General features: G+C 37.3%; 2 protein-coding genes across 2 annotated transcripts in view; one reads left to right on the top strand and one right to left on the bottom strand.

The window, feature by feature from the left end:
- Positions 1 to 5851: 5851 nt before the first annotated feature.
- LOC148310807 (CLIP domain-containing serine protease HP8-like) lies at positions 5852 to 20005 on the top strand. Its single transcript, XM_088257786.1, has 7 exons — positions 5852 to 5978; positions 11979 to 12142; positions 13871 to 14048; positions 15458 to 15563; positions 16712 to 16899; positions 18524 to 18628; positions 19641 to 20005. The coding sequence occupies exons 1-7, from the start codon at positions 5909 to 5911 to the stop codon at positions 19943 to 19945; spliced, it is 1116 nt and encodes a 371-aa protein (XP_088113912.1). The 5' UTR covers positions 5852 to 5908; the 3' UTR covers positions 19946 to 20005.
- A 586-nt stretch (positions 20006 to 20591) lies between these two features.
- LOC148310806 (melanization protease 1-like) overlaps positions 20592 to 23751 on the bottom strand; it is a 9740-nt gene continuing 6580 nt past the window's right edge. Inside the window, exons 4-6 of the mRNA XM_088257780.1 lie at positions 23148 to 23459; positions 21773 to 21992; positions 20592 to 21055 (exon numbers count right to left, since the gene is read on the bottom strand). Of these exons, the coding sequence (XP_088113906.1) occupies positions 20812 to 21055; positions 21773 to 21992; positions 23148 to 23459 (776 nt within the window). The 3' untranslated portion in view covers positions 20592 to 20811. The remainder of the gene's footprint in view (positions 21056 to 21772; positions 21993 to 23147; positions 23460 to 23751) is intronic.

The raw sequence follows: 23751 nt of genomic DNA, 5'->3' as shown, positions 1-23751 counted from the left end.
AAAACCACTTAATATATTGTAACAAATTATCGCAAAACTTGTCTGCGACACATCATGACGTATGGGATCAAATGCAGAGTGGACACTGCAGTAACAAAAACGCGCTAAGAGTGTCAGAAATGAAGACTCTAAGGAGCATATCTGGCAAGAGTCTACGAGATAGAATAAGGAACACCAGGATAAGAGAAATATGCGAGATCGAAGACGTCGTTAGGTGGGGAAGGCAAAGAAGAAGACAATGGTATGCGCATGTGAGGAGAATGCAAACGTTCAGATTCCCGCACATTGAACTGCATGGCCAACCCCAAGGTAAATTACTCCCGGGAAGACCATCAAAGAGATGGATTGACAGCTGGGAATCAACATCGCAGGAGGCTACAAGGCCTACACCAAGCAGAAGAAAAAGAAGAATTATAACGTCGACCAGTTTCGAAGCAAACAGCTTCTTTCCCAAGACTAATTAACACTTAACACTATCAACAGGCATCGTGGCGTAGTTGAGTAGACGTCGCGGATTCGATTCCCACCAATTGCAAAATAAATTCGTGTAAGATCAATTTTCAACTGTGGGTGTTTGTGGTGTATTTTTCGCATTTACTTTTCTAGCGTACTTTAATACCTGAAAATCCTGAAATTATCCTGTATGCTTCCGATAGTTGCCCAAGACGGCGTCGGCATAGATTGTTTCACATTCCTATACACAGGACCAACCTGCCGATAGTTATGCCTGTAGGAAGAGCTACCGCTATGCTGAGCAATATCTCATTGGATACTGATCTGTTCCATGTGTCTGAAGGAGTTTTCCGAAGCGAGATTCTTCTACGCCTTTGACAATAGTGTTCTTGCATATTTTCCATATTAATGTATACGCTTTAAATTGTAATGTGTATGTTAATTGTAAATAAAAAATTGAATTGAGTTGAAGACGAGCCTCTAAAACTGTAAGTTTTGTGGGTTTTTATTTTTAAAAAAACCGTAACATATATTTAAAATAATTAGTAATTAGAAGACCTTAGATAAGGAATAATGATCTCAAGTGGCTATTTTTATACTTCAACTTAGTCTTTTATAGGTCGTAATCGGTGTAAATACCCAGACTTCCATATTCTTCTTCGTCCGTGTTGAAACGATTATTTTTTGTTTTGATTGGCAATTACAAACGATCAAACGAGGAATCAGAGAGGTCAACAATATTATCGTATTTCGCTCACTCCTTTCAACAACGTCATATATCAAAAATCGACAATTTTCAGCTATGCATGTTTTCCGATTGCCCAGAAAATGTACTATATCCCAGCAAAAGCGGCATATTTTCAACTTAATATTTACCCACTACAGGGCAGAAACTGTTGTTTTCGCATTTTGAAGAAAAGGTATTGTTTAATTATTTTTTTTAAATATACTTAATATTTTTCAAATGGAGAAAAAACATTCAGGTTTTACCTAAAAAGATCTGTTGCACAGTAAAAAGTTCAATAAGTGGCTTGATATATTTTTTTAAAACATTTCTTTATATTTTTAAACTTTAAAAACGGTCTCCTGAAAAATCAAGTTTTTTGATATACATATGACGTTGTTGAAAGGAGTGACCGATATGTCAACGGTTAATATGGTTCGCAGATAATTATTTTAACTGCTTAAGTCAAAGAGAGTAAGACTACAAGGTTATAAATGGTCAAGAGTCAATTATTTGGTTTTATATTTCAACTAATTTGAGCAACAAACCTTATGGTTTGATTTATGTATTAATTTTCATTTAATTTAATTTACATCTCACCAACAGATGTCTCTAGTGAAGTTCTAGTGATTCAAGAACAAGGTTTTTACTAATTTTCAAATCAAACACAGATTTTTTGAGTTACTAAGTTGTATTTTATAAACAAAAACAAATAAAAAATTTATATTGTGACAATTGTTTCGCCTAGTTATGGCATTTTCAAACGAATGTGAAGATCAAATGGACTGACAGTCCTTATGTAACTATACAATTCTTAGTGACAGTTTTTACATGTGAAGCAATAATTTATGGGAGACAACAGTAGCTAATGGGGGATGTAGGTACGTACCCTTATATTTGTTTTCTGGGAAAGGAAGAATCTATTGACATGGCTTTTTTTTCACTGAATTAATGTTTTCAAGCTAAATACAATTGTTGGTATTATTTTTTGACATCTCATCAAAGATGAAGAAGAATATGGAAGTCTGGGCATTTACGGGGCTGACGACCGTCATAGGCTGGTTTAAGTGATCACTTTACACACGAGTAACTTTCACCAATTCTACTCATTATTGACAACCACACTACTCAAATTCTTGGAAGTTCTATATATATGAACCAATTTAGAAACCTTATTCTTGAATCACGAGAACTTCACTAGAGACATCTATTGGTGAGATATAAAGTAGCTCTTTACTAAGCAGAAACTGTTATATTAGTATGTGAGGTCCAAATCTTGGATTTCAATCACACACATGAGAAACGCCAGAAAATACCATTTTCATTTTTATTACTTAAGCTTATAATTTGACCAGACAATTTATATACAACATTTTGAGTGTGTCCAAATAAAAAATCTGGATTATCTCTAATGACAGGAGTTATTTTCATATTATTTTTTGACATCTCATCAAAGATGAAGAAGAATATGCCTATGACGGTCGTCAGCCCCGTAAATGCCCAGACTTCCACATTCTTCTTCATCTTTGATGAGATGTCAAAAAATAATATGAAAATAACTCCTGTTATTGGAGATAATCCAGATTTTGTGAACAAGTATTTGGACACACTTAAAATGTTGTATACAATTGTTGGTAATATCATTTTTAAGAATGTATACAGGTAGACATAATTCTAATTAAAATTATTAGTTTATCAATAACGCATCATGCAAGCGTTTACATAGAGAGAGATGATGTACATTTGATCTTCACATTCGTTTGAAAATGCCATAACTAGGCGAAACAATTGTCACAATATTAATTTTTTATGTGTTTCTGTTAATAAAATACAACTAAGTAGAATCAAATAATCTGTGTTTGATTTAAAAATTAATACATAAATTAAAATGGAGTTCTACAAATTAAACGCCAAATCAATAAATAGTTATGGTTTGATACTGAAACTATTTGAGATGACCTAGCGGATTTCTTCCGAACTTCCTCAAAATATCCCAGCCTCTACAAAGCCAGCCAACGACATGTCGAAGCCTTGTAAATCTCCAGACGTATTAGGATCATTTCCATGTGTAAGGCAGGCTCTGTGACGTAGTTGGGTAGACGCTCGACTGCGGAACTGGCGTCGCGGATTCGATTTCCGCCAATTGCAAGATTAATTCAAGAAAGATTTATTTTCAATTGGTCTGGGTGTTTATGATATATTTTTCACATGCAGACAAGCCTCTAAAATAAACGCTTTACTGGTTATTCCTTCAAAAAAAAGTTTGTTTTTTAAACCCTTATTCACACCCAATGATGCATAGGACACTGCCTCGCAGCTATACTGTGTATGTACAAATATTATACGAAAGAAGGGTAAAATGAACAATGGTGATATTAATTCTATACAGTAAAACCTAGATATAATGGACCACTATTTAACGGACTTCGAATATAACGGACAAAAAATTGGGTCAAATCTAAAAAAAAAATTAAACGTCCTGTTTATCCTTTCAAAAATAAGTTTTTTGGTTTATTTTCTACCTATTTGTATAAGATGGAGTATCGGCTTTAACGTACACCCCCTCCCGCAATTAGACCGCTATATCGAGGTTTTACTATATTGGAGTAAAAAATCACAATTTTTGACCCCTCTGGAAATCGAATCCGGGATTTCCAGCACAGTTGCCAAACATGCTAACTGATACACAACAGAGGCGGACGAAGGTTCAACATATTTAAAAACATAAAAAAATGATAACGATAAATCGATTTCTTGATATCCAAAAATTATACTGACGGTACGTCATCCACCGATTTTGTTTCACCCAACGATTGCAAGCAGACTGACGTGCGAAAAGGATGTATATAAAATATAGAAAATTACGAGTTTATTTAATAATAAATAATAATAAAACTCTTATCCGCACCCCAATGGTGCATAGGGCACTGCGTCATATAAACGCAGTGTTATCTTGATCGTTTACATATGAAGGAAAGGTGATCAGCCCTCCGCTTCAGGTACCAGTCCAGGGTAATATTGAATAAATATTACAGTGAAAAAATCACTTATATTTATTTTACCCCCCTTGGGAATCGAACCCGGGACCTCATATTTTTAAAACTAACTAACTAACTGACCATCACGCCGCTTCCCCGCAGGGGTAGGCAGAGAGAATAGAGCGCCACACCACTCTGTCCTTGCAAACATTCTTCGCCTCTTCCACGTTCATGCATCTCCTCATACATACCCGCCGATCGTTACGACTCCTAACCTGACCACTTTCAAGTATTTGGCATACCTGATCGTGCCATGTTTTTCTCGGTCTTCCTCTGTTTCTTTTCCCGCTAACATTCGCCTCATAAATTTGTTCTACCGTTCTTTCCTCGCTCATTCGTTCTACATGTCCAAACCATCTCAACACACCTTTCTTAATTTTATCGATAATGCTTATCTCAGCTTTGCATTCCTTCCTTATTTCACTATTCGTACATCTATCATGCATCGTTTTGTCGCACATTCATCTGAGAGATCGCACTTCGACTGCATTCAGTCTATTTTCATCCTTCTTTTGCCAACTCCATGTTTCACTTCCATACATTAGAGTTGGAACCAGTTATATTTTTATATTTTTATATTTATCTGACCCCCCTTAGGAATCGAACCCGGGACCTCCAGGTAGCCGAGCGTGCTGACCATTACACTACGGAGGCGGACAAAAAATAAAAAACAGACTAGCCTGAATTGCTCTTTAAGAAAACCCAATTGACTAACATCCCAAGTGCATGTCAGACCTCGACTCTTAATGCATATTTTTCATCAGGTCGACCAAAATCCCATGTGATAAACATTTTGTGTAGTTTTAAGTGTGAGAATAGTGCTATAGTGGTGACGGGTAGTATTGTTTGCATGCTGTGTTAGTGATTGTCCTGACGAAGAGATAGGTACGTCTCGAAACCGGTAGGCATTAAAATCTCGGTGAGTGGTTATATACTAATATTACTATGGCCGAGGTTAGCTGGTGCATGTTTAACCTCGGCTCGTAACGCATGTTTGTGCATGTAACGCACCTTTAGTGCATGTTGGTCTTCGGGTCGACCAAAAATCGCATGTGTTAAATATTTTGTGTAGTTTTAAGTGTGTAAATGATGCCACCATAGGTGAAGGGTGGTATTGTTTGCATGCTGTGGTAGTGATTGTCCTGACGAAGAGACTGGTACGTCTCGAAACCGGTAGACTTAATAAATCTTTTTGTAAAAAAAATGTAAAAATGACTAACCACAAAGTATTTTATTTATTGTTTCGGCATTAACTTTGTGGTAAGACATGTTACAATGATTAAAGAAAACACTTCGTTTTTTACCACTTGAGTTTTATTATAGACTACATGTTTCAGAAGTTAAACTTCCATCATTCAGGTCTGTATAATAACTAAAATATTTTAGTTATTATACAGACCTGAATAATGGAAGTTTAACTTCTGAAACATGTAGTCTATAATAAAACTCAAGTGGTAAAAAACGAAGTGTTTTCTTTAATCATTGTAACCACAAAGTAAATGCTTTAAATATTAATAATATTGAGAATTATTTATTGTCTCTTCAAGAGGATCAATGTCTAGAGCCGGCTCTGGATCTAGTCGAAGTAGCCGGTAACCAGTTCGGTTGTCGCGGGGAGATGGTCAGTGGGCGCTTCAGTGACTGTCCAGACATACTCTAGCAGTACTGGCCGGAGTGCTACCGCGACGGCACTATGACGCATCACATGGCCACTCTTGTTTTGGCACTAGCGTGTGTGTTCGCAGCAGACGTCGCATTAGCTCGTAAGTTCAATCATCATAATTATAACGCAACAAAGCAGTATTTAACAAGAATACAAATAGAGTGGAACCTCTCATAACGAGCATAATTCGTTCCAGAATCTTACTCGTTAATTAGTTAGGATTAATTAGGATTCATTCCACTGGAGACCACCGGAGAATCCACATGTCGCTCACTCCTTTCAACAACGTCATATAAAAAAAACTTGATTTTTCAGGAGATCGTTTTAAAAGTTAAAAATATAATAAATTGTATTAAAAAGATATATCAAGCCAGTTATTAAACTTTTTACCGTGCAACAGATGTCTTTAGGTAAAACCTGAATGTGTTTTTAACCATTTGAAAAATATTTGGTATACTTATTTAAAAAAATAATTAAACAATACCTTTTCTTCAAAATGCAAAAACAACACTAGTCTGAAAGGAGTGAGTGATGTGTGTTCACGCCCGATTTTTTAAAGAATGTGTGTTGGGATATTTTTTTTATTTTTTAGAATATATACTATAGAAAAAATATTTTTATATTTTTTTAAACTACTTTCCTTTCAATAACTATTATTTTTTCAAAACCATATTAAAACAAAATTATTTAGAAGAAAAACTTGTTTTTTCAATGCAAAAACGGTGTTTAAGAAAAAAATAAATGACGTAAAATATAAACTGAATTCGAGTAAATTAAGTTGCGACTTAACTAATACTGAGCCTTAAGCGAATCTTTTATTTGTTTTGACTGTGTGACTCGTTATGCGAAATGTCGCTCGTTATGTTTCCACATTTTTTTCGTTATGCGAATTACTCTTTATGAGAGGTTCCTCTGTATTGTATTATGTAACTGATACCTTTGTACTTTAAAATTTCAAAGATATATCTGGAAATACCATAATTTTAAAATGAGAGTTAAAATTATTTTTTTGGTACTTATATACAATCCGTATTACGACTGCATTCAGGCTAATTTCAACCTTATTTTACCAAGTCCATTCTTTACTTTCATACATTAGGGCTGGTACCAGGACCCCATTGTGTATTGCCAGTTTAGCTTATGCTGTTAGGCTTTTATAGAATCTTAATAATTTCTCGATTTTAATAGAATATCTAGCTGTAAAACAAGTAAATAAGTCAGCATTAGCTGATAGAATTTTATATTGTTTTTTTTTTAAATCTCAACATAGATGAAGAAGAATGTGCAAATCTGAGAATTTACGGGCCTTACGACCGTCACAGGCTGGTTTAAATGATCACTTTACACCCTGTAACATTCGCCAATACTATCCATGATTGATATCCACACTATTAGATATAATATAAAGTTCAAATTTGAAATGTTTGTGAACCAATATTTGGACACACTAAAAATGTTGCAGATAGAATTTTAAATGAAATTTTAAGTAAAACGCTTGTTTTTTACCACTTGAGGATATTATTATGATTAGTTTCGGTGGACTGAATATAATAATAATAATAATAAAACCCTTACCCGCGCCCCAATGGTGCATAGGGCACTGCGTCATATAAACGCAGAGTTATCTTGATCGTTTACACATGAAGGAAAGGTGATCAGCCCTCCGCTTCAGGTACCAGTCCAGGGTAATATTGAATAAATATTACAGTGAAAAAATCACTTATATTTATTTGACCCACCCTGGGAATCGAACCCGGGACCTCCAGAACGGTAGCCAAGCGTGCTGACCATTACACTACGGAGGCGGACAAAGGCGGACTGAATATAAGCGGGTATGAATTTTAAATATGCGATCGAGACATTTTTATTCGGTTATTCGCTTTAGTTTAAATATGAAAACAAAACGTTTTAATGAGACCATTTTTGAGATTATCAATGTAAACAAGACTAGTTTCGAAAATTACAGATGTTCTCATCAAGAGGTGTGTTTATATTTGACTTGTTTTTTGTTTATATTTAAATCTTGTTATTCCACAAACTTGATGCCGAATCAACAACTATTATCTGTAAACTAACGCGAGGTCATCTTCTTGTGTTATTGTAACTACATATCGCTCACTCCTTTCAAGAACGTCATAAATCAAAAATCGTCGATTTTCAGTTGTGCATGTTTTCGGAATACCCAGAAAATGTACTATATCCCAGAAAAAGAGGCATATTTTTAACTTAATATTTACTCGCTACAGGGTAGAAAGTGTTGTTTTTTTGCATTTTAAAGTAAAGGTATTGTTTTATTATGTTTTAAAATATACTAAATATTTTTCAAATGGAGAAAAAACCTTCAGGTTTTACCTAAAAAGATCTGTTGCACAGTGAAAAGTTCAAAAAGTGGCTTGATATTTATTTTTAATACATTGTATCATATTTTTAAACTTTAAAAACGTTCTCCTGAAAAATCAAGTTTTTGATTTATGACGTTCTTGAAAGGAGTGAGCGATATCTTTGATGTTGTCTTTCTTCATTAATTTTTTTATACCTACAACTACTATTCCTTTTCTGAAGCGTTTGGTGCATAGGGCACTGTGTCAAATTGATGCGATGTTAATTATATATATGAAGGTTAAATGATCAGTGATGCACTTCAGGTACCAGTCCAGGGTAATATTAAATAAATTCATTATCGTATATTCACAACATTTTGAGTGTGTCCAAATACTTGTTATTTTTACATTTTTGATGCACTCCTTCGTCTTCTAACCCTTATTTATATACACTCAATGGTGCAGAGGGCACTGCATTATATTGATGCTGTGTTAAATTGATCGTTAATTGCATGAAGGCAAGGTTATCACTCCTGCCACTCAGGGACCAGTCCAGGGTAATATTTAATAAACATTACAGTAAAAACTCGCTAATTTTAATATTTTTTAATGCGAATTTTTTTACATCTCATCGCTCATCTTACGTACTCGTATGTAAAATAATTGTATGTAAAAGAAGAGTTTTTAAGGTGGTATGGACATGTGGAGTGAAAGGATAGTGAGAAAATGACAAAGAAAATATATATGGCGAATACGAGCGGGAGAACAGAACGAGGACGACCGAAAAATAACAAAAAAAGGACGATCAGATCTATCAAAACCTAAAATCTGATGGTGTCAAAAGTATGTGTAATGGGAGGGTATGTACTCGTATGACTAGATGTATGGATGTGAAGAAAGCGAGGAGTGTCTGTGAGGACAGAACAGTGTGGCGTTCCATCCTCTCTGCCAACCCATGCGGGAAAACGGCGTGATGATAAAAGTTTATATTATATGTAAGCCACTTCCCTTTAAAGAGGCTTCTCTCATATCCAGGTTCGATTATATAAACAAATATTGCCAACAGATTAAACCAATTTACTACAAAGGTGGACTACGTTCGAAACGAGAGAGAGAGAGAGAACAGAACATCGAAGATGTGAGATGGAAAATAAGACAGGGCACGATGAAAATGAAGATAAAAGATAAAAGGCAGAGAAGACAAGTCGCAGAGCTATTGAAACACCAACAAAAAAGTGTTATTTACAACATAATAATATCGTTTCACAACACAAGTAATAATTATACTTTAAATAGTGTTCTGATAACCTTGGTCAAATGATAAACCAGTTACGATCATCGCCGACCAAAACTTGTTCCCGAAACATACGTACATCGTGTATTTATCAACAACACACTTGTGTATATGTACATATATATATATATATATATATATATATATATATATATATATATATATATATATATATATATATATATATATATCTTATTATTTTTTAACATATTTTTAATATGCTTCATAGATTAATTCGTTGTTTACTTTAGCTGCAAGCCCACGAGTAATATATTACACATTAGCGGAAATATCTGCACATACCCTTTGCTCATACGACATACGGGCATTTAAAAAAAATTAAAACTCATCAGGCAAAGGGTTAATATTTATATTTAACCTGTCTGGGAGTGAATTCAACTGACAAAACCTATCTGGGAAGTGAGCTTTTAATTATTATTTTTTAGTTTTTACAATTTGTTATTATAGTCAATGCTTAAGCAACATATTTTCTTGAATAATAGACCAGTAAACATGTTTTGTATATATATATGTAATAATAAATAATAATAAAACCCTTATCCGCACCCCAATGGTGCATAGGGCACTGTGTCATATAAACGCAGTGTTATCTTGATCGTTTACACATGAAGGAAGGGTGATCAGCCCTCCACTTCAGGTACCAGTCCATGGTAATATTGAATAAATATTATAGTGAAAAAATCACTTATATTTATTTTACCCCCCTTGGGAATCGGACCCGGGACCTCCAGAACGGTAGCCGAGCGTGCTGACCATTACACTACGGAGGCGGACATATAAATATATATATATATATATATATATATATATATATATATATATATATATATATATATATATATATATATATATATATATATATATATATATATATATATATATATATAAAACACACACACTGCATATATTATATAAATACATATGTTAGGGGTACCCGAAAGTTAATTCGTTTTTTTTTTGTTTATTTCTTCATTTATTTAACTTCATGCACAGAAAAGAAACAAGTACATTGGCGGGCTTATTGTTAAAAAGCAATATCTTCCAACCAAACAAAATCAGACCAGTGATATTGATTTGATACCATATACAGCCATATACCATATACATTCTTCTTCATCTTTGAAAAAAAACATAAACAGTTGTTTGCAATCAGAGGGTAGATAGTACTTGAACATTAAAAAAAAACATCAATTACAAATTGATGATAATAAGGAAGGCGAAGGAAAAAGGGAGTTTAGGGAAGGAGGTAGATGGAAAAACTAAGGGAGAAGATTTGATGGACAATTAGGATTCTAATGATAAACAGTAATGTCTCAGACGTTTCTTAAAAGTTATTAGAGAAGGTGCATTTTTTTACAAGGAGAGGTAATTCATTCCATAGTCTGGCCGCTTGGACAGAGAAGGAATTACTGAAGAATGATATGTTATTTATTTATTAAATGAAAGAAAATAAAAAAAAGTCTAAGAAAAACAAAAGTTTTTGAGTGATATAGTTTCCCTCATTATCTTTAACTTGTTGTCACCTCGGAGAAAGAGAAAACACGTCAATTTCATACAAATCTTGATTGGGTGCACAAAAACATATTATTTTACATAGTTTTTATGTCTGGGCATTATATTTCTCCAAATATATTCTAGTGATCGAAAGCAATGGTAGTCTGATAGTGCGATGTCCGGTAAGTATCCCTCCCGGATGTGGTAGGACTTCCCAACCAAGCTAGGATTTGTATTCACTTTCTTCCTGGCTGCATGCGGTCGTGCTTTGTCATATTGGAGGACAACTCCTCCTCTAATTGCTATATTTGGCCGATCTGATTATAGTAGTAACAGTTTCCCCATGGCTCAATAACTCATAGTGAATTATTCCCTCCAAATCCCACCAAACACACAAAAATACCTTCCGTATGGTCAAATTTGACTTAGGAGTTAGCTTGAGTTTTTCATTTGATGATTTCCATCGTGCTTTTAGGTTTTCTGTTATTGTACAGAATCCATTTTTTATCTCCCGTACAATTCGTTTGAGGAATGGTCCAGCGGAGACCTTAATCTCGAGCGCTGTACTCGTGCCATTTTGGTTTCTCAAGAGTGTTTGGATCACGCCGAGGATGGAAATTTGATTGGTATGATTGTCAATTATGGGTATAATTAGCGAATGTTGCACGTATGTAAAGATCACTTAACCAGCCTATGACAAGCCTTGTAAATCAAGCCCAGACATCCATATTCTTCTATGTTGAGATGTCAAAAAATGTAAATACATGCAGTGTTAATTTGTCTAGTTTGTGTATGTTTAAATATCTGAACACAGGATATGGCTTATGAATAAATTATGACCCAAATTGTCTTGTTTATTTGAGTTTTAATTTTTGTTCTGTTTTTTCGTTGTTTTCTTTTTATTTAATTTTTAGTTGGTATTTTGTTGTTTTTTTTTTCTTTTGTTAATTGGTATTTTGTTGTTTTCCAGAAAGAGACCAGTCGTGCCAGAACCCGGACGGGCTAGCCGGGAACTGTGTAGTCCTGACTGCGTGTCCTACACTGGTCGCATTGATCAGACAAAAACCCCTCGCCCAGAAGGATGCCGCCTTCCTGAAAAGGTCCCAGTGCGGAAACGAAGGACGAAATCCAAAGGTGAACCTCGCAAAACGAATAACAAATCTTGGTCGAGTCGTATCATGAACCTTGTGTCTTTATAGACAAGAAAGAAATATGTCGATAAAATCAATTTGATTAGCAGTTTAAATCATATCGCACGCAATACTCTGGAAAACATATAATAATACAACAACTACAGTGGAACCTCTCATAACGAGCAAAAAAAAGTGAAAAAGTTTTAACGAGCGACATTAATTTCGCATTACGAGTTACAGAGAAAGGGCATTCATTTGTGAGCCGGGACTTTTACGCCAGTCAAAACAAAAAATGTTTCTCTTAACGAGTGTTTCGCTTAACGAGTATGATTCTGGAAAGAATTATGCTCGTTATGAGAGGTTTCACTGTACATTGCTTATTTTTTGTATACCGTAGAACGGGGCTACTTGAACTTTGATGTGTTACTTGAGCCCAGTACAAAAAAATTAAATCTGTATTTGGTCTACGATAATGAACGTATAAGTGTCACCTGTCAGGGAAACAATGAATCATGTCGATACGTTCATTATTGTAGACCAAATACAGATCTATTTTTTTTTGTACTGGGCTCAAGTAACACATCAAAGTTCAAGTAACCCTGTTCTACGGTAATAAAATCATTGCTAACTTTGTGGTAAGTTAATATAGCATTCTATAGTAATTTAAAGCAATTAATAAAGACTTACCCATAATCTTCTTCTTCCTGGCTCCATCCCAACGTATCGTCTTTGTAGACTGTTGGGGTCAGCTCTCCTCGTCCTCAGGTTGTAGGTCCTTCTGTCGCGGACAACGTCACCTAGGCCATGCCAATTTTGGAACCTTTCCTTGGACGCGTTTCCTCTGCTTCCCATTGCTTGCCTCTCCTCGCTGCCAGACAGGATGGTGCATCTTAAAATAACCAAATTCATTGTAACTTCAAATCCGCTTTTGAAAATATTCCCATTAATTTGTTTTACCTTTCTTTTCTCACTCATTCGTTCCACATGTCCAAACCATCTCAACGAACCTTTCTCAATTTTTAGGATAATTTTATAGATATTCTCATGTCTGATAATTATAAAAATATTAATAATATACATTGTAAAAGCATTGTTAACTTTTTGGTATGGTAATACATACATTATTATATATTATTTTTTGACATCTCATCAAAGATGAAGAAGAATATGGTGTACACACGTGTAACATTATACTCACATACTAATATAAGAGTTTCTGCTTAATAAAGAGCCTCTTTACATCTCACCAATCGATGTCTCTAGTGAAGTTCTAGTGATTCAAGAACAAGGTTTCTAAATTGGCTCAAATATATAGAACTTCCAAGAATTTGAGTAGTGTGGATGTCAATAATGGGTAGAATTGGTGAATGTTACACGTGTGCAAAGTGATCACTTAAACCAGCCTATGACGGTCATCAGCCCCGTAAATGCCCAGACTTCCATATTCTTCTTCATCTTTGATGAGATGTCAAAAAATAATATGAAAATAACTCCTGTAATTGGAGATAATCCAGATTTTGTGAACAAGTATTTGGACACACTCAAAATGTTGTACATATTATAAAACACTCTCCTTATCATTTATCGTTCACATGGTGTAATACCACTTTTTTAAACACAGATGTCACAAGTAGTATATTTAGAACTACTAGAACACAAAGGGCTAAGTGGTATTCAACTATGAATGATAAGGAGAGTGTTGACAACAAATTATAATTTCACCATTTAGGTGTGCTGTGTTGATGATGTGGCGAGCAGGTTCGATAACGAGGACACACCACCCCCTCCCAACCCCGTGATCCCCACACAGAGGGTGTGCGGGGAGTACGTGGAGGAGAAGATCATCGGGGGAGAGGCCACGGACTTGAACGAGTTCCCCTGGATGGCTCTTCTGGAATACACTAAACGTAAGCTCTAGGTCTGCTGGCCTTCTAGCCAATTCTAGCGCATGGCCTCTCCCGGTGGGCTACAGAGATATTCTGAGCAACACTAGAGACCATAGGAGGGCTGGAAAGTGGTTGATATACAATAATTTGTATTTTTCCCCCCCTCTCTACATATAAGAGGACTTTTTTCTTCTGTTCTCCACTGTTGGATATAGGTCTCTTCCGTATCTTTCCATTTTTTTCTGTCTGTTGCTGCTTGCAGCCAGTTTTTACCCCCCACAGCTGCTATATCGTTGGACCATATTTTTTGAGGTCTTTCGATGTCTTTTACTCTCCTGAGGTCTCCATCTTTAAATTTTAGGGTCCATCTTGTGGGGTCTTGTCTTGCAACCTGCCCTGTCCATTTCCACTTGCCAATGTAGTCTTGCTACGAGGGGACTTGATACGAGGGAATATTTTGGCAATCTTACTTTCTGAATCGTCAAGACACGCAGGGGGTGTTAGACTAAAATGATTGAGGATCTGTGAGAGGAACTAGACATCTCTCGAAATTTTAACAACATAAATTTCCACAACAATTTTTACCCTTATCTGCACCCAATGATATACTGCATCGTATCGAAGCGGTGTTGTTTTTATCGTTAATTATATGAAGGCAAGATGATCAGTTCAGGTCGATATTAAATAAAAATTGGAGCCAAAAATCTCAATCTATTATTGAGAAAATTATTTGAATTTAAAATCTTCTCTTTTATGCGTGTTCATTTATTAAAAATCTTAAATCTCCTAATTTTATTTACCGCTTGCTTCGAAATTTCGACACAATGACGTTACATTCGAACACTCGCATGTTTTACATGTGAATACAACTGCGATAGGTGTTTTGACGAGTGACAGAAAAAAAACACAAAAATACATTAAATGACCACGATGACAACGCCATCTATTGAGCTAAACAGCAACACGCGTTATTCTGCCACGTGCAACGTTAGCGTTGCTCGTGGCAGACAGCGTGCATCTTGACGGTGACTGTCACAAATTTTGCCAAAACTTTCAATTCGTGTATGTTTTTATACAAATAATTTTTTTTTTAATAAAAAAAGCTTTTTTCGACCAGAACGGTAGCGTCATCTGTTGAACGTAACAACAACCTAGTAATACCTAACATCACTCATGGCGGACAGCGTGCTAATTGATAACTGTCACTTTCAAAGTAGCATTATCAATGTTTTTCATTGTCAAATTATTATATTATAACACCGACAATACTAAGCATTGATCATGGCAGTCAGCGTGCTTCTGTTTACTTCACAGCATTGTGAAATGAAACATATCAGAAATATGATTTCTCTTATCCCTCTTTTCCATTTGAACAGACTGAGCCACAGCAGGTGTAGTTACTAATACTGTTTGTCTTCCTATGTTAACAGCAACTGGTAAAGGCTTCCACTGCGGGGGAGTGCTGGTAGCTCCTCGCTACGTCCTCACTGCAGCGCACTGTATTAGAGGACAAGGCATCACTCCAAATATCAGATTGTAAGTGAGAACATTTCTAGCTTACCAACCATTCCACCACATCTTGCCAGGAGCAGGCAAAGAGAATAAATAGTCACATCTTGCCAGGAGCAGGCAAAGAGAATAAAATACCACAACTGGCCAGGAACAGGCAAAGAGAACAAAATACCATATCTGGCCAGGAGCAGGCAAAGAGAATAAAATGCCACTTCTTGCCAGGAGCAGGCAAAGAAAATAAAATGCCACATTTTGCCAGGAGCAGGCAAAGAGAATAAACGCCACATCGCCACTTCCACATCCATGCATCACCTCATACAAAAAACTAACTAACCATCATACCAGGAGTAGGCAGAGAGAATAGAACACTACACCAATCTGTCCTTCCAAACAATCTTTCCAAACCACATCTACATTCGTGCATCTCCTCATGCATACCCGCCGATTATTTCAACTCCTAACCTGACTACCTTCAAATATTTGAAATGCGTGATCACTCCAAGTTTTCCTCGGTCTTCTTGTGGTTCCTTTCCAACAACATTCGACTCGTAATTTTGTTTTCTTCTTTTCCGTTCTTTCCTCACTCATTTATACCACATGTCTAAACCATTTCAATACACCATTTACGCATCTTCTCTTAAGTATGCCCTCTCCAGGCACAAGAGCTAAGTCTCTTTTTTAGCGAGGCACAGAATTACTACTATGAAATGTTAAAATTAGAAATATAAATGATTCAAATTTTAATATATTTGTAACTATATTAAATATATAGTAAAAATTACATTATTTTTTGACATCTCATCAAAGAAGAAGAAGAGTATGGACGTCTGGGCATTTACGGGCCATACGACCATCACAGGCTGGTTTAAATGATCACTTTACACACGTGTTACATTCGCCAATTCTACACATTATTGACAACCACACTACTCAAATTATTGGAAGTTTTATATACATGAACCAATTTAGAAACATTGTTCTTGAATCAATAGAGACATCTATTGGTGAGATGAAAAAAAAAATAATATGAAAATAACTCCTGTAACTGGAGATAATCCAGATTTTGTGAACAAGTATTTGGACACAGTCAAAATGATGTGAGTAAAAATTATCGTTAAAAAAATCTTGTAAAACTTGAATATTAATGTTGACTTTTTTGTGACTTCTTCCAGAACATCTGTGCGTCTAGGCGAGTGGAACACGAAGTCAGACCCTGACTGCCTGGAAGGAACGTGCGCCGATCCTCCTCAGGACATCCCAGTGGAGAGCACGATAGTGCACAGTGGATACGTCCCATCTAGCCGCGACCAGAAGAATGACATCGCCCTCATCCGCCTCTCTCAGCCTGCCACATATTCAGGTAAAACCAAGAGCTTAAAGTCCCGATCTTACCACCAAAATCTTCCAACCGCATTTCCTGACATAGAAATATCTTGGCTTTCCGACAGCGTTGCAAAGCAATTTTACTGTATGAACTCAATTGCAAAATCATTAGAAAAATCTTCTTCTATCTGTTACTCTTGGGAAGTTGACTGCTAGCTGTCTCTCCACCTTTTTGGAATCAGTTGTCTGCCTAGGGGTCTATATCCTTCAAAGTTTCCTTGAAGGGCGATACGTGGAAGTCTGTCTTCTGACATTCTGTTTACATTATCATTCCAGTATCGCCTTCGTTGTCGTCCCCACCTCACGGTATCTTCCATTTTACACATGCTCCGATATCAGTGTTAATTAGAAAATGCGAATCAAAATTGTATCCCAATTTTACAGTGAATTTACAATTAATGGCTTTCAACGCTTAGATGATCAGCTGGGGGCCCGTAGAGACAATAAAGAGTTTACTCATTCGTGGAAGCCTGGGTGTTATTGAAATCAATAGTAAGGTAGAAAAAAGGCAATAGAGATGGTATGGGCACATAGGACTCAGAGAACCTGATCATATTGTGAACCAGGCAATCGCCATGGATCTTCCTAGAATAACATCTAGAGGATGCCAAAGAACTTTTGGATGCTGCAGAAAGAAAACGTAATTCGAAGACATAGCCTAGGTAACGTTGTCAAGATAGAAAGACCTACAACCTAAGAACAAGGAGAGCTGACCCCAACAGTCACAAAGACGATAAGTTGAGATGGAGCCAGAAAGAAGGAGAAATTGCGAATATTATTGGAAAGTGTGAAATAGAATTATATGACGATTTAAAAGCTTTCACTGCCCATCTAAATAATTTGTAAAACACCACTAAGTTTCTTGAAATGTCCCAGTGTAGGCAGTGAAAGGGATAAGTAGTTAGTTAGTTCAATTAGTCAGCTAGATCTGATTCCAACTCGACGGTTACTGGTACAAAAACGTCTCAACAACCCCGACCAGCATAGCAGACAAACACGGAACAGTACCAAGGCATTTGCAGAAAATGTACAGTCATCGCATTTCCCACTCAACCATTATTCATCGCCATTTTATTACGGATCCCCTTCACAAGTTGCGATTTTTGATGACACAAACCTATCATAATTCTAACAAACGATGGTAAAAAAACAACTCTAACTCACAACCCAGCACAAATTTCTAACCGCGACACAGGAAGACAATAATACAATACAGGAAGATCTTGCAGTAGCGGTTATATTTGTTTAAAAGAGTTAAAAAAGGTTATTTAAAAGAGTTTCTGCTCGATAAAAAGCTTCTTTTCATCTCACCAATAGATGTCTCTAGTGAAGTTCTAGTGATTCAAGAACAATGTTTTTAAATTGGTTCATATATATGGAACTTCCAAGAATTTGAGTAGTGTGGTTGTCAATAATGGGTAGAATTGGTGAATGTTACACGTGTGTAAAGTGATCACTTAAACCAGCCTATGACGGTTGTAAGCCCCGTAAATGCCCAGACTTCCACATTATTCTTCAGCTTTGACGAGATGTCAAAAAATAATATGTTATATTTCTGCCTGTCTTTTCTTTCCAATAAATAAAAATTCTTCTTTTTCTAGATTGGGTCCATCCAATTTGCTTGCCGTTGATCAATGAAAATGTACAAAAGAAGTCTCACGTGGGGAACATGCTCACAGTAGCTGGTTGGGGTAAAACAGAAGTTGGTAAGTCCATATCAAATTTCAATAAATATATTTTTTAATATTTATACCATCAGGCACTGGATTTCTATGATTTGCGAAGTATGTTTTCCAGGGATGGTGGAATGATTGCAATAGAATTATACTGGTATTGATAAAGATTTAGAAAGGAGAATTAATGCTGGAAACTATGAAGCACTGAAATCAGTTATAGCAAATAAAAGTCTAACACAGAAAGCAAAACTGGCAGTGCACAACGGAGTCCTGGTACAAACCCAAATGTTTGGGGAAGTGAAACATAGGGTTGGCAAAAAAAGGAATGAATGTAGAATGAATGCAGTTAAAATACAATTTCTGAGACTAATATGAGGCCGCTTAATGATAGCTGTTCGAATATGTTAAGAATGCTAAACTGAGAAAAGCATAATCGATCAAATTAATAAATTTGTATTGAGATGGTTTGAACACGTTAATCGAATGAGTAAAACAAATTTATGAGGTTAAAGTTATTTGAAATAAGAGCAGAGGAAGACCGAGGAAAATTTGCCATGATCAAGTAGGTATTTTAAATACTTGAACGTGGTCAGGTAAGGAGTCAGAATAATTGGCAAGTACGTATGAGGAGATGCATGAATATGTAAGAAGCGAAAAATTTTCGTAAAGGCGAGGCGTTCTATTCTAGATGGAATGATAATGCCTACCTCTGCGGGAAAGCGGCGTGATGATGAGTAAGTTTATTTAATGAAGAAGCAATATAAGCAAATCAAATCATTTCGATTGTCCAATTTCACCATCAAACTCGGACACCAAACCGAGTCATTTAGAACGTGTAATTTCAGCATCAGACTCGGACGTCAAACTCAAATGGAGTCATTTTTCTCCTTTCAGCATCAAATTCAGACGTTAAACTCAAATGGAGTCATTTTTCTCCTTTCGGCATCTGATTCAGACGTCAAACTCAAATGGAGTCATTTTTCCCCTTTCAGCATCAGATTCAGACGTCAAACTCAAATCGAGTGATTTTTTCTCATTTCAGCATCAGACTCGGACGTCAAGCTCAAGGTGTCGGTGCCCGTGGTGGACCCCGGCCGCTGCACCAAGACCTACAAGTCGACAGGGGTAACCATAGCCCCAAACCAGATGTGCGCGGGCGGCAGGGAGGGTAAGGACTCCTGTCGCGGCGACTCCGGGGGCCCGCTCATGTCGCTGGAGGACAACAACTGGTACGTGGTGGGCATCGTCAGCTTCGGCCCGACGCCCTGCGGCATGAGGAACTGGCCTGGAGTGTACACAGACGTGTCCAAGTTCGGGTCGTGGATATCGAGGAACATCGTGGACTAGGCTAGAAAATGCAGACATACGTACCTATCTAAATAATTCAATAAACACACGACAAACTCATTTAATTTTTATTTTCTTTTATCTTCCATTTGACATTTTTCTTGCCTAGATTTTATTAGAAGAATAAGAAAGAGAACTGATAAATTACCGTGGAAGTTCTAAATTTGATTGTCCCGCCTTCGATAGCAACACATCACGTAGCAAGTGATGTTCATCCATGTGACAATGGGGATTACTTAGTATCTGATTGTGAGATTGATGATGAGTCATTATATGGAACCAACATAGAGGAAGTGAGGTAAGATCGGCCACCAAGCTTTGAAGGGCATGAGTACAGCAGGACAAAGTAAGAATGGAGCAGGGTTGCTGCAACTACTTGCTCTGGAGGTGGGGGAAAATTAATAATCCTCATGTTGAGTGTGGAGCTGAGCAGACCATACGACACATAGTGCAGGACTGCCGACTCTGCCGAAGGTTTGGTGGTGACCTTAGGGATATCGGTGGTCTGCAGAAAGCAAACATACAACCTTTAAATGTATGTGGTTGTCAATCATAGAAACAATGGTCAACGTTACGCAGTATAAAAATTGATCGCGTAAACCAGCTTATGACAGGTTTCAAGCCTCGCAAATGACCTACCATGTACCTAGTTTTAATAAATTTATTAAATTTATACAGATGTACGAGTATGTTACATATTAAGAGTATTTCAGTTTTTTTTGGTTTGACAACAGTCAGTATATGAGTATCAATAAAGCATTTCCAGGAAGCTATTCAGAGTTCCAACTAGTCATGCAGAGTCCCAGACCGGACTCCTCAGGACTCTTCAGGGCTCTTCAGGACTCCTCAGGAATCCTCAGGGCTTCTCAAGGCTCCAGTTGGTCCAGGATCCAGTCCATGTAGTAGGCCACGCGAGTGTACACGGTGGGGCGCCCGCTCAGGCCGCAGGTGATGGTGCCGAGGCTCACCACCCCAAACTGGATGTTCTTCAGGGTGTCGTCTTTTGGGGCCGTCACCACCAGCGGGCCCCCGGAGTCCCCGTTGCAGGTGCTAATGCCCTCCTGACCTCCAGCGCAGAGCTGGCGAAACCCGACACCATCTTCTATCGAGCTGAAAAATACATAATTCCAAAAGCTACATTTTTTAAATTTCATTAATTGCTTCGGCAGTAACTTTGTAGTAATATTTAACTAACTAACTAACCATCACGCCACTTGATAGATCGCAGGGATAAACAGAGAGAATAGAGCGCCACACCACTTTTAAACAGTATCACAATATCTTTGCGAACATTCTTCCCTTCTTCCACATTCATGAATCTCCTCATACATACCCGCCAATTATTTTGACTCCTGACCTGACCGCTTTCAAGTATTTAACATTCCTGATCATGGTTTTTTGGGTCTTCTTCTGCTGCTTTTTCCGACTACATTCGCTTCATATTTTTTTTTTACTGTTCCTTCCTCACTCATTCGTTTCACATGTCCAAACCATCTAAACACACATTTAGACTTAGAGACAAAATAAAGAGTTCACGCATTCGTGAAAGACTGGTCGTAACTGACATCAATAGTAAGGTACATAAGATAACCGGAAAATATTGTGAACCAGGCGATTTTCATAGATCTTCCTCGAAAGACATCTAAAGGAAGACCAAAAAAATCATGGATGCTACAGAAAGATACTGTGATTGGAAAAGATGGCCTAGGCTTAGTTGCCCATAATAGTAGGAACTACAACGTGGGGACGAGGAGAGCTGACCAGCAACAGTTTACAAAGACTATAAATTCGGATGGAGCCAGGAAGACGAAGGGACTGTTTGTATACCTGTTCATGATTTGACCACACAGCAAGTTGGATATGACGGGGGTGTCGATCTTGAGCAGCTTGGTGCTGAAGTGGCCCCTGTCCCCGGAGATGGTCTGGTCGATGTTACCGGCGCTGTCCACGTTGGAGCGCCCCCAGCCGGCCACGGTCACCACGGCTCCCGTCAGGTTGTACTCCTGTTGATCCGCGCTTGTGGGTAGACATATGGGGACTGCGTTATCTGAAAGTGACATTTAACCATGTAGTTTTAAAAAATGCAATATTCTCTACACCAAAAGAATTTATTATTTATTCAAAGAATTATTTATATGACTTTGAACTAAAAACTAACATTAAAACATATTGTGTGTGTCCAAACACTTGTTCACAAATCTTGATTATCTCCGCTTAGGAGTTGATTTTCACATTTTTTGACATCTCAACAAACTCGTAGATGAAGAAGAATATGGAAGTCTGGCATTTACAGGCTTCCCAGTGCTCAGACATATACCCAGCATATGCCCAGACTTCTATAATCTTATGCAGAGATGTAAAAAAAAATTAAAACTAACTGACTATCATGCTGCTTCCTCGTAGAGGTAGATAGAAATAATGAGATGCCACCCCATTCTGTCATCGCTAACATTCAGTCATCTCCTCATATCCGCATATTATTCCGATTCCTGACCTGTCCACGCATAAGTTTTTAAAGTGATCTGACGAATAATATGGAAGTCTGGGGATTTACAGGGCTAGTTTTAAGTAAAAATTGCGGAACAAAATTGTTACTGGGTTCATATGGCAGGTATTTCTGAGGATAAATGTATGAAGCAGGTGCTCGACTGGAGGCCAATAACATGACGCAGAAGCGTGGATAGGCCCCAGACAAGACGGTGCGATGATACTAAAAAAAGTGGCGGACGCATTGGAAAAGAGTCGCGTCCAACAAAGAACTGTGGCAGTCTAAGAGAGTTGATTTTATTTGATTTTATTGAAAGCTGTCCCACCGCAGCCCAGATCTGATACAGAAGCATCTAGGCTTCCTGACAGATCTGTTCTTGCTAAGCATTTTTTTAAACTAAGTTGCGAAATTTATTGAAATTGTTAGATTGGCAGTGACAGGTATATTGAAAGCTTTTAAATGTAAATTCACAGTAAGATCTAACAGAACGGACTTTGCTCAAAACTGGACACAAGAAGAAGGTTTAAGTCGAGTAAAGTAAGTTATATTAAATGATATTATTATAACCCTTATCCGCACCCAATGGTGCATAGGGCACTACATCGAATTGACGCAGTGTTTTATTGATCATTATTTACATGAAGGCAAGGTGATCACTCTCACGCTTCAGCTACCAGTCCAGGGTAATATTAAATAAATAAGTTATGTACAAACTTTGTTTGATGTCGATGGTTCCCGCCACCCTGATCAGGCCAATGTCGTGGGACAGCCTCCCCGACCTGCCCGCCTTGTTGCCCACATACTCGGGGTGCACGATGGCCTTCCTGACGAAGAAGTCCTGCACGGGTGGGTTGCAGACCCTACCCGTAGCGGTGGTCTCGCAGTCCAGCCGCCGGGAGACGTCGTGCTCGCCCACCCGGACCCCGACCAGGGTCCTGCCGTTCAGGTCGACGAGGCAGTGCGCCGCGGTGAGGATGTAGTGCTCGTTGATGACGCTGCCGCCACAGTGGAAGTCTCTGATCCCCCCTGAAAAGGCATTCCAATTAGTATTATTTATTTATTTCAAAACATATTACATACTGAATTGTTGGGTAATATATCCAAAATAAAACAAGGTTTTTGTTGGATTGAATTCTACATTTATTTATGTATATCTTAATACGTGATGCGTTTTGTCTTCTTAGGATATTATCAAACACGTGACGCATTTCATCTTCTGAGGAGTGCCTTATAGAGATTGAGATTGAGAGCAAGGCACTGGGACTAGAGATTAACCAAGGTGGAACCAAGATCAAGATCATAGATCGATCTAAGAAGT

The sequence above is a fragment of the Brachycentrus maculatus genome, unplaced genomic scaffold (assembly GCF_059751285.1).
Source record: "Brachycentrus maculatus isolate JH-2025_06_01 unplaced genomic scaffold, ASM5975128v1 h1tg000087l, whole genome shotgun sequence".
Classification (NCBI taxonomy): Eukaryota; Metazoa; Arthropoda; class Insecta; order Trichoptera; family Brachycentridae; genus Brachycentrus; species Brachycentrus maculatus.
This window is presented reverse-complemented; position numbering and strand designations above follow the sequence as displayed.